General features: G+C 36.3%; 1 protein-coding gene across 1 annotated transcript in view; it reads left to right on the top strand.

The window, feature by feature from the left end:
- Positions 1-11,910, top strand: part of SDHAF3 (succinate dehydrogenase complex assembly factor 3) — a 29,187-nt gene extending 17,277 nt beyond the window's left edge. The window contains exon 2 of the mRNA XM_063411807.1: positions 11,371-11,910. Coding sequence (XP_063267877.1) covers positions 11,371-11,574 — 204 coding nt within the window. The 3' untranslated portion in view covers positions 11,575-11,910. The remainder of the gene's footprint in view (positions 1-11,370) is intronic.
- Positions 11,911-12,554: the final 644 nt, after the last annotated feature.

The raw sequence follows: 12,554 nt of genomic DNA, 5'->3' as shown, positions 1-12,554 counted from the left end.
GATGTCCCTCGGAGGAGGATGGGTGGAGGAGCAGAATGGGTGCAGGAGTAGGATGGGTGCAGGAGTAGGATGGATGGAGCAGGAGAGAAGAACAGTATCTCCCAATGTGTTTCAACAGATGAAAATAGAATACACATTTTTGGTTACATTTTTCAACCCAAGACAGTCTGCATCACTAAATAGATGTAGTGGGACTGGTCTAGGCTTCCCTCTTGACTGGTGCCTTCACAAATTATGTTTTTTAATAGTCACATGAAACATTCTGCAGAACAACAAATCATGCTAATATACACCCCCCCCCCCTTTAAGACTGAAATAAACTCCTTGTCACAAAGATCCCATGAATTACCATTCATTGTGATCCATGAGGTTCTGCTCTGCTTGTGGGCACGTGTACACAAGACTTTCTTTTCCATATTTGTATTGGCTAGCAAGCAAAATCCATTAAGATGTATAAACAACTAAAAAAAAAATCAAGTTTCTACTGCTCAAGTAGCATTGTATTGTTTTAAATAAGTCCAGAGTAATTTTAAAGCCATGCAACTATAAGCTGAGATAATGCCTTGGTGTTGAAAAGTCTTGAAACAGGAATGAAATATCTTTAGTATTTATCTTGAATATCTTTAGTATTCTCTGGCTAGTAGGAACCATATTTATTGCATCATCAGTGGATGGCAGTCAGAGATTTTTTCTAAACTTATTATATAGTCAATTTAAAACTCTTCCTGATCATGTACAGTAGAAAAATAACTTGGTTCTTAATTCAGTATAAGCAAACAGTGCAGTGGTTTGACATTGATGCTAATGATAGGAATAGCAGTGTGCAGAGGGCAGCTGAGCAGATGTGGGTGCACCACACCAAAATGATTAAATGGTACCACTTACAGCAGAGGTACTTTAGCATGGGAGTTTTGGATGTACAAGTAGAATTAGTATGTGACACTTCCCATTTGTGCTATCTTTGCCACAGGCAGGCTGCTTCTGCTCCAGTGTTAATGCTTTCTTTACCTTTTCCTCTGGCTGTGGAAGCACCTGCAAGGATGCTGGAGCACAGAACTGAGCTCGCCTGACCAATCTTAATGTGGCACATCCCCATTTCTGAAAGGTTGCCCTGATATTTTCATGGCTCTGGTATTTTCACATGCTTTTTAAAGTATTGAGGTAAATTAGTTATATTCCAGTTCAACACATACCTGTATGTTTGGGAGCAGACATCCTGGTTTTGCACAGAAAAAAAGGAAAGGTTCTGGGTGGGTGAGAATTTTTAGGAATGTGTAGGCAGTCTGGTTTTTTGTGGTGAAATCTTAGAGCTTTGTTAACTGAGTGTTCACTTAAAAGTGAAGTACATACAGCTCTAAGCTATTTGACACATTTGATTTCCACCCCTTTATTTTTTCCCTATCCTCTTTTCCCTGTCATTTGTTAATTGAAAGCAAGCCCCCTTTAATAGCTACAAAACCTCTGGCAAGAGCAGGAAAAAGGAAAGAAAAAAAAATAGAACAAGATATAGGTGAGTTGCTTTTAAAGTATTTGTTGTATATAGATTACAGGAGAACGTGTTGAGGCTTGAGTTTGGTATGTATTTGATCTCCCCAAGAACAGTACAGAATATTTGATGGACATTTTTCAGAAGTACTTTCAGATTTACTTTCTCCACAGTACTTTATTGAATTTTGAAACTTGTTTAGCAGGTGACTGAATTTTCCTTTTTCATTTTCTGCTTAATCCCTCCAGTCTTTTGTGACAGTGTGACTGTCACTTGCTGTATTCTGGCAGACACTATAAAAATCCTTTTAAATGTCAGAGCTGTTGGATAAACAGATAGTGACTTGCAGAGGATTACAGATTTTTTTTGGTTTCTCAGATTAGAGGGTAGTTAATAAAGATTTATGCTCCGTTTTAGCAGCTCTTGACCATACTAATGACACATTTGTTTTCTTCAGCTAACTTCTGTGGCTAGTTCTGAAGTAGTTCAGAAATTGTATAAAAATCTGCAAGTTAAAAACCCTTGGTAAGATACAGAGATTTAGAGTTTTAGAGTTTTAGGCTTTAGAGTTTTTTACCTTAAGAAACTGCAGAAAAAATAAGCCCAGGTTTAGAATGGGAACTTTTAGTTTTTGTGAACATCTTTGCGGTTACACCAGAGGACTGTCTGGCTACTTATGTTAAGGAACTTTATGTTGTAATTTTGAGAGCAGTAAAACTAAAGATGAAGGAAATGCTGTGATTTATTCTATTGCTTGGAGGATATAGAAGACTTTTTAAACAATTTATGTGATTAATTTCATTTGACAGAGGTAGGTGTATGTGCATACAAAACATTTGTCTGGTCTAAAACTTGAATGCCATTTAACATATTCTGCTGCAACAACAAGAACTTTAATAATTGCACTGGGTCTAGCACTGAGAGTAATAAGTTAACCTTTTTTGTCTTTTATTAAGTACTCTGAGGTAGATGTTAATTGCAATAATGAGCTTTTTTTCCATAAAGTGAATATACAAATAAACCAGTGTGTTGTTTTATGTCATAAGGAAAATGTCAGTTACATCAATTTGCATTTCTTCTTGTAGAGATGTCCTATTGCTGCTGTTTAACAGTAAGAAGGACTAAATTGCAAGCCAATGATTGTGGCCAAATACACTGATTTATTTTTACGGAGTAGGACCTTCAGAAGTTGCAGACTAAATGTCGTACTTAGATAAGTAACCCTTATAAGAATTCACCTGTGTTTCCCATTGGCAGTATTTTTTTCATTTTTAAAATAATGAGTCTGCTTGTGTGTAGGTTTTCTTTTATTGATGGCCAGTCTTCTACGTAGTGCTCTGTGGATAGCACACCTCAAAATATCTGTATGTTGCTGAAGAAGTTTGTTTGTTTGTTTTAAATGCCTCCACAAGTGCTGAGGTAGGGCTTGTCTCTGTCCCCTGTTACTGGGAGGACCATGGTGATAATTGGCCAAAGAAATCAGCCTCTGATTCAGTGTTTTCTGATGCCAGATTTGCTTTGCTAAATTAGTATCCCATGTATTGTATTGGAACAGGTAACATTGACTATATTCATTTAAAACTGGGGAAATTTCTGTCTCTTTGTCCCTAGGGATGAATCTGACTTCTACACTAATGACCTTCTTGTATGTTTATTAAATATTGCCCATGACTTTTGACTTAATTCATTCAAGCACGTATTTCTTCTACAGGTCCAATAAAGTCCCTCAGGAGAAGGGTTATTTGTGGTGTCATGGAAATCAATACAAGATGCCTATTAGTGGATTAATTTTCTGTTTATACTTAACGTTTTCTTCTTTGCTGTATTAGTTTAAGGTTTTGTTTCTAATGAGTATGTAGAAATGCATGCAATGGAAAAATAAGAATACCATATCTCTTTTGGATGTATATGTACACTTTAAATGCATCATTAGGTATAAAATGAGTAGAAGAACATGCATGGAAGTCTTTGAAATGTTATCATCTGGGGTATATATTCTTTTGCATGTTGTTAGTATCTGGCGGTCTGGCAACTGATGTGGTTGTCTTGGAAACAGGCTTTATTTTCCTTTTGTGAATATCTAGATGTGAAATCATCATCTTCCTTGAAAGTCTAGAAGTAATACCTCTGAAAGAAGTAACTGCAGATTTAAGATTTGTCCTCTGTTTAAAGAATTGATACAGAAATCTGTAAGTGATGTTTGCATTGTGAGCTTTCATTATAGTTGTGTGCTTATGTTGCTAAAACAGTCTTTAGTGGGGTTTTTTTAGGTAAAATGCCTGTACTTCGTGTTGATATTTAGGAATTATCTGCAGTGAAACACTGCCAAGATTTCCTAGCCTAATGTTTAAATAGAAATATTACAGTGTAACTGATGCTTTAGAAGTCAAATGCCTAAAACTAAACTGATGCTATGACTTCCAGTCTTTTCCCTTGCCTTGTTTTAAATTAACAGCATGCAATAAATCCTTGGGTATTCTGTGAAATTATAGTGTAAAGTTTCCCAGATAAAACATTGCTTTTTTATTAGCCAGAGAGCTGCCATGCATGACATGAAATGTCAAAAGTAAAATAGAAACTGAGTCAAGAAAGAACCATCTTTCAGATTGCTGGGTTTTTGTTAGGATTTGTATGAAAATGTGAAATAATGTTCTTGAAATTTAATTTTTCTGGTCTGTAGCTTATTTGTCTTTATTTGCCAGCAGTCTGATCGTTTGGTATTAGTAACAGTGTATTTTCACCCTGATTTTGACAGATGAAGGTCCAGACTAAATAATTGTCCATGTTTTGTTCTTAAATTGTTAAGTTTAGTAAGTTTTCTAATGGAGATTTTAATATATTTCTCTTCCAGGTATTTCTGTCTCCAGTACCAATTTAAAAGGCTTTTAAATACGGATATGTATTTCAGAGAAGAATATTTTTTTAAGTCTCTCATAAAATAACTGTTTTGTTCAGTGAAACTCACACTTTGAATGCTACAACCTGTCCAAGGGTAGAGAACCATGGTGAAATCTTGTTTAGCCATTGGAACCCAACTGCGTCACCATTTCTGTCGTTCTACCTCCCATCTCTTCCTCCTGCTTCATTTCTTGTGCTGCACCCACATTTCAGATTGATCTCTCTTTCCAGAATTCAATTGGCCATTTTATTTTTGCTCAAATATGTTTTTGTTCAAGTATGTTCCAAAATTTTTAACTTCCTTATTCCCTAGAATAAGATCAGGCTTCCTATGTAAGGCCTGAGATGAAGCTTATTGACCTGAGTGGAGAGAATCTTAAGGACTTAAAGACTGTGATTGTTACCAGATGATGCAAAAAGCTTTTAGTGACCTGTGTTTTGGCCCCAGTGTACAATAGCGGCATAAGTATTCTGCACCCAGAAAGAAATAAATAATCACAGCTTGTTTTTCCACAAATGACAGTAGTCACTCTGATGTACTCTAATGGTGCTGTGTTCCATTGTGGATGCAATAGAATTTATATATGTTTACCTTGATGGCCAGGCCATAAACTTCCCACTTTCACCTCAAATTATGATCTCATAAATTTTAGATTAAAAAAGGACATTAAAATAACATGTTATTTAAGCTACAAACAAAGCTGAGTTAGTCCTTGAGCTTTTTCACATTCCTCTAAATAAATGTCATTTCTTCCAGTTTAACAATATTAGTTAACTGTGTTCAGAAAAAGCAGTCCATTTTATACCTTCCTGATCAAATAATAATTCTTCATGCAGATTACTAAGTATTACATAATTATATTCCCTGGCTCCATTTTAGCTGAACAATTTTTCATTCTTTGCTCCCAAACTGCAAACAAGCAAGCAACTGAAAAAGAAAACCCCAAACCTCTTACGGTTACAATTCTATATAGTTACAGTATGTGCATCATTGAATCAGTGTGATCAGTTCCTTGAAATTGGTTGATAGTCATGTACTAGCATCCTTCTTGAATACCCTGGGAAAACCTGATATTGTTAAAGTTCTCACGGTTTTTCCTTTCATATTTGCTTTTAGTAAACTTTGATGTTTTCTTGTTGCTTTTCTTTATGATGCAGAGATGTTTTCCTGCAGAGATCTGTTTTACCTCTGTGCATTGTAAGTGGAAATGGTGACATGGTCCTTCATCCCCAGAAATGAATATTATGCGTAATTCAAAGTTAGTTCTACAGACAAAGAGGAAGTACAGGGGTTTTTTTTCTTGTGTTTCACTTCGGGATGTTACCAAGTCTGATATCAGCAGCTTAAGGAAAAGATAAAACAAACTCCAGGGGAGAGATTGTAAAGTCATTCAAGGAGAAATGGTATTTTTGTTGCTTTTTGTAACTAAAAAAGCACAAAACAAAATGACTAACAGACATTTTCTTTTTACCATAAGCAAGGAAGTTGATTAGATAGTCATCTGCAGCCAGAGACACAGAGACATGTAGTAGCTTTCTCAGTGGAGACCCACATCTCTGGAGGACAGTGTATCCACTCATCACATCATGTTTAAGACAGAAGTTTCTCTCCAATGCCCCGCACAAAGACAAGCTACATCTCTAGCTTCACTTAGGCATGTGATATTTAGGTGTAGGCAGTCCCACTGCAAGTGCATGACTTGGCTTGAAATGATCTCTGCAAATCTTTTCCATCTGATAATGGGCTGAAATACAAAAAAGCTTATCCAAGCTGCACCTCACACACCTTGTTTTCGAGCTTCTCATGAATTACAGTAGCTTGTTGCTATTTCTTTCTTGTATATGCTTGGTGTGTTGTTACACATATGGTAGATGCTGAGGTGATTCAAATGCCACAGGAGAAAGTTGCTTTTTCACCTTCTGTCAAGACTCGCAGTAGAAACTGGACATCTTTATTCGTAGAGGTCATCTGCTGTGCTGGGTACCTCAGAGTAAAAGTCTTGATTCTTCATTGCCATTTTCCCAGCAATTACTGTTTTAATTATTCACATAAGAAACTCTTCTAATGCTGCCATATGTCATTACTTGGTATCGTTCAAATATGATTTGATAGGTATTTTCGAAAGCAGGGGGAAGACTTACTCAGAACTCCTTGTAGTATATTGATTTTTCTTTTTTTACATGTTAATGGTGTGACCTTTACAAAACCAAGAGTGATTTGAAATTTAAATTTTGAAACTGATAATACATAGCTCCTGTTAGAGGATGTAGGACTGATGTAAATAGGTGCTTATTTACATCAGTTAATTAATTTGGCAGTAATTGTATTTTATAGAATTTTTAAAATGTTTAGGGCTATTTTTAATGGTTTTATCTGGTGAAATATAGATCGTTATGGGTTGATGTGTATGAGAGTGCATGAAAATATTCACTGTAGTGATGTATTAAGCTGAGCTTAATGTAGTAGAATTTTTCTGGGTTTATTACTGCATTTCTAACTATACTTACAGCTTCAGGTAAAATGTATGAAGATACTCTGGAATTTCATGGAGCGTAGCACCCATTTAAAAATCACTTCTGTAATACTGTATCTTTTCCTGATTCTCAGTTTAACATCAAAACAGTTTTGCAGTAAAACTATAGTTAATAATTCTTTCATATCTGAATGAATATGAAATAGTTCATTCAACATATCTCTGCACAATAATAAGAACAGGGTGCTCCTTGCTGTGCTGCTCGTTCACAGCTGTGTCTTCATGCTGTCACCCTTAGCAGCATGTGTTTGATTTTGCTCTGAGTAGCAGCAGAAACACTGGAAATGCTGCAATTTGAAATTAACTTCCAGGGAGTGATGACAATGGCCTGTCAGGCCATGCTATTTTTTTTATGTCACCCTGAAAAAAATAAATTTAAAATAAACTGATGGCATTTTTCTAGTGCCCCGCTTAACACATCTCAGAGCAGGGGTTTTTGATCTGTACACGGTAGTGTTTTTTATCAGTGCTGTCATTAATTTGGTTGCAAGTGGAGATAGACTTTTTGGAATGGATGAATACTTCAGCTTTATACTTCAACTGCTTAAAGGAGATAAAAATTTTAGACCTTTTTCAAAGAGAAAATCTGACTAGAAAGTGAATTGTACAGGTAGTTACTGTGAACAGACATATCTTACTGAGATTTTTGGAGCAATTGTCTGAAGGGCAGCATTGTACATATTTAGGAAGATGCCAGAGAAAATAAAAAATATGATTGTTATTCTTTCCACTGAACATGAGCAAATGAGCTCTTAACCCATTTAATTTTATGATTAAATCATAAATGTCTATCAGCACTTAGTATTGACATATGAGATAAATGTGTATCAGTGTGGGCCAGGCCTGGTAGGAGTCTATATATCTGGCAGTCAGGGAGTGGGGCTTTTAGTTGTGTGATTTTTGCTTTTATTGTTTCTGTTTAATCCTTTCTCAGCTTGGAAAACAAAAAAGCTGATGCTTTTTCTGTAATTTGTGATATTTTAAACCTCAAATGTCCCCCATCCCCTTGCCCTTTTAATGAATTCATGCATTCTGTGAATGCTTGTATGCCAGAGAGCAGAGGAAAATTCTGTATTTGCTTCACTTAGTGAATTTAAACAAGAAAACCCTTAGGTTATTGATTACAGCAAACACTCACCTTCTGGTTTTTTGTATAAATCATGTAGGAGTTCAAGCATTTACTCCTAGAGGATTTTAAGAGAGCCCGATGCTGGGGTTCAGCATGCATGCTGCAGATGCCAGTGGTCTGAGGCAGAACCATCACCTGTGAGGAGTGCATCAGACCTTCAGGTGATGGATCTGCCTCCGCAGTGGCCATACAGAGGGTTTAGGGGTGGCTCTGTGGGCGCACACACTGATGGCAGTGCAGTGACAGGGCCAGTCTGCACCCTGAACTGTTACCTTGGGCCTCCTTTAAGGTGAGGAGGGTGTCTGTGATATGGATGGACAGTAGGCTGGGATTTAATACGGAATAAATCAATCATCTTTTGATGGTAAATGGTCAGGAGAGGTGGTCATAACTTGAACTTGATTCCGATCTTCTGTGTTTCTGATGGCAGTCATATACTAGGGGGAAAGGTTTTTGCTGTTCAGCTGATAGTTTGGGTTTTGCTTGCTTTTTCATGTAAAAGCCCAGAAAGTTTACAGCTGGTGCAGGCAGAGGATCATTGCATTAGGAGCTACTTCCAAAAAGAAACAACCAACCAACCTAAAAAACAGCCAAGAAGGAGAGCTCCTGTGTCCCTCTGCCATCCTTGTGTAAGTTGAGCCTGGCTCTGTGAGGGTGCAGGGTTACTTGTGTTCCATTTTGTGTCTCCTGTCTCTGTTTTTGTGAGCACAGTGTGATCCATAATTAAGATGCCCTTGAAAAATCTGCTAAGGATTTGTGTCATGATTGACGACAAGGGAGTTTTGTTATATTTGGAAGATGCAGTTAAATATAACATAAAATGAAAGGCAAAAGTGAAGTAATTTTCCTTTTTTGAGGAAGCTAAGCAAGAGTTTGTTTCAGTTCTGATGGTAAGGAAGATGCCACTGGAAAGTAATTAAATTCTGTATTTATTAAATTCTAATAAAAACTAGACCATACATGTACATACTGCTCCTTATTATCTGAGAGGGACTGTGATCATTGTATTTTATGATGAAAGTTATAGTATTGAAAAAATGAATGTTAGCCTCTCCTCTTTTTTTTCATTATGCTTTTAAACCTCTTCCAAAACTTTGGAGTTCAGTTCATTAAGTTCATGTACTGTTAGGAAAATGTCACATTTTCTATATAGAAACTGAATCTTAAATTACTATGCACCATCAAATCATGTACCACCTTTCCACAAATCACTGATCACATAATAATAGTATAATTTCTGAGGGAACAGTAATGTGTTAAACAGTTAAATATCCCAGGCTTGCTTTGTTCTTCATCTGGTAACACAGGCAGAAAAAAATCATGTGTGCCATATAGTTCATTTTTTTTCAGCACTTCTGTAAAGGCTGAAACATACTTTCTTTGATGCATCATTGATTTTTGGTAAAATGAGGTGAGAAAGCTCCGTTTTCTGTCAGGAGCCAACCGGAGCCCAGCATGTTTCCACTGTCCACTTTTGAATTTCTGTTCACATGGCAGATCGATATGAAACTGTGACCACTGAGGCTTTCTGGCATGTACAAAACATTTGTTCAGCTAGGAAATGAGTGGGGGAAAAGAGCCAGCAGTGATGTGCAGATGGGAGCCCACTGGAGTGCTGTGAAGAACAGGGGACATACAGCCCATGACCACGTGTCTGGGTGCAGGGCACCTGTGAGGGTGGCGTTGCAGCTTTGTTGAGGATCACCACTTCTGAGATCTGGATTCTATAATGCTGATGCACTGTGAGATGAGATGCTGTGATGTTAGATTAAAAAAATTGCAGACTATTTGCCAGTATCTCATTTGATAGTTCTGGAAAACAGTCAACAGTTCATAAAATTGTAACTGTTTCTTAAATGGACTTGAGTTATTTCGAGGTACCAGAGCTCGTGCCTGCAGCAGTAGCTGCAGGTTGCTCCCAGGTGGTTGTTGTTAATTAGCAGTGGGGAGGACTTTTCTCCTTCTGTGGGACCTGCACTGGTAGGACACTGCATGGAGGGGTTATTGGGATTTCTGTGTTCAGTCAGATGTCTTGGTAAGATGTGAAGAGTTTTGCATTGCTTGCTTTTGGTATTGTTTCTGAATGATATGCTGTCAATGTTGTTGTTTGGTATAATGAGAGTGGTGTGGGATTTGTTTGTTTTTGTGGGTTTTTTGGTTGTTGTATCGGTTTGGTTTTTTTTTTTAATGTGGGTTTGTTGGGTTTTGTTGGTTTTGTTTTGTTTTTTTCTAGTCCAGAGTCAGCACTGACTGGATCACTTTGTGCAGAAATGCGAAGACGGGATAAACTAGAATGAGGTGGAATGGTTGATGTGTAACTATCAGTGTGTTACTGGTCTGCTGGGTAGCTTCAGGGATCACATTTGTACATCTGCCTTGATAAGAAATTCTGTAAATTGCAAAGAATGAACCCATTACAATTTTTTATCATATCATTATTATGTGATTTTTCATTCATTGGGAAAAAACCTATTTAGTTTCTTTTAAACCCTACACCAGCTCTACCAGGAGGTAATACCACTGAGGTGTGGGTTTACCATGGGAATTAACCCTGGTGACACTGTTTCTGAGTGCCTGTTTCATTTAAAAGCAGGAGGGGCAATATTGGGAAGAACTTTGAAGAATCAGTTTGATTCAGAGTCTGTATGAATAAATATTTACTTTTGTTTGTTTTAGCTATCTGTTTTCTTTAAATAGCCATTAATTAAGCTTTGCAACAGGGCTGGTAAGATCCTGCTGACTTCAGTGAGGCTTGACATGGTCCATTAACAGTGCAATGTATTTATGTTAGTAAATGGTGTCATTTTGAAATTTATCACGGACTCATTAATATCTTTCTTCTCACCCACTTCTCTGAAATTATTAGACATACAGCTGAAGTAGTGGCTTTAGTTACTTTGCTGGTAATTGGATTAACAATTCAGTATGCAATGCCAAGGTTTCTTTTAGCTGAAAATTGGAAATAATGCTTTTCTGGATAAGTTTATCCTATTGATATCCTGCTACATAGGAAAGATTATTTTAATACATGTATTAGATCTATAATAAAATTTGTTTTGTTTTCAGTAGTAGCATATGATAGGGCATTAATCTGTACATATATACATTTTAAACAAGCTACATAAATTGACTGTAGATACTGAAAATGCTTTAATAACTTTTCTTTCTTATAAAAAGTATATTTTTTGGTAATTTGTTGTCAATTAATAGACTGTTATAGGAGCTTGTGTTAGAGTATGTTATTACAATAAAATGCTATTTAAAAAGTTGACCTGAATCTTGCTTTTGTCAGTTTTATGACTTTTATATTTCTTTCTCATTAGAGCTATGCAGCCCTGATCCAGCAACAGATTAATGAGGACAAACACAACTTGAGAGAAAAGCCTGTATATGGAATTCAGCTCACAGAAGAAAAACTTAATGACTTCCGTGACGAACAGATTGGGCAGCTGAAGGAACTGATGGACGAGGCTACCAAACCTAATAAAAAAATCACCATTTCTAAAGACTCAGAACACAAAACCTAAAAGATTAAAACAAATATTTTAATGCACGTGGAAGTATTTTGAAACTGCTTTTTCCAGTTGTACTTGAATGTGGTTTCTGTGAGATAATGGGCGCTGCTGATGCTATGACTTGTCTGAAATGGATGTGTTTGGCTTTCTGTGCAAGAATAAATGGAAGAATGGAATAATCACAACACTTTTATGTTAATTGCATTTTTTTCTCCTTTTTTTTTCTTCCTCCTAATGGATGTTGAAGACTGAAAAAGTCTGGGAAAAGTAAATTGACATTTTTAAAATATGGAGTTGTTAGTTTTGGGGTTCTTGTTTTGTAATCTTGGCACCTATAGGGCAAAAGATCATTCTCTTTGTTTGTCATCCTCTTCCTTAATGGAAAAGATGCTATTAGCATTTATTTTCTGATGAGGATTCAGTAGACAAGGAATGGTACTTGGGTGGGTTTGTTTTCATGGAAAGAAATGAGCAGTATTAGAAAAGCATACTGCCGGTGAAATTAGAAGGTGATTTTCTTCTTGAGCTTTTTTGTGAAACGGACCTTAAAATAAAAGATGTAGCTCATTATTAAATTAACTTTGAATCACTCTTATGCAGAAAATTCTGCTTTTTTTTCAAAGCTAAATTCAGATCATTGTTAGTGTCTCAAATTTTTAAAAACCTTTCATGAGGGGGTTGTGCTGTAGTTTGAATTCAAAGGTTCTTTAAAAAGTTTGGATCCCATATTAGGCAATATTTTGTACAGACCAGAATTTGTAAATTGCTTGATCAAAGAAATTGTCCTTGATAATACTGTATGACGAACATTAGTAATTTATTTCCAATAGGTTAACTCTTCAGTAAGACAGTGTGTGTTTGTTGTAACATATACTATTGGAACAAAAAAAAAAGGGGGGGAGGTTATCTATTAAGGAAAACACACCCCTTTTTGTGCAAAAGATAGCTTTAATTTCATCTTCCAAACCTAGTTTTATATTATTAGTCTTGTT

Source organism: Prinia subflava, chromosome 1 (assembly GCF_021018805.1).
Source record: "Prinia subflava isolate CZ2003 ecotype Zambia chromosome 1, Cam_Psub_1.2, whole genome shotgun sequence".
NCBI classification, from domain to species: Eukaryota; Metazoa; Chordata; class Aves; order Passeriformes; family Cisticolidae; genus Prinia; species Prinia subflava.
This window is presented reverse-complemented; position numbering and strand designations above follow the sequence as displayed.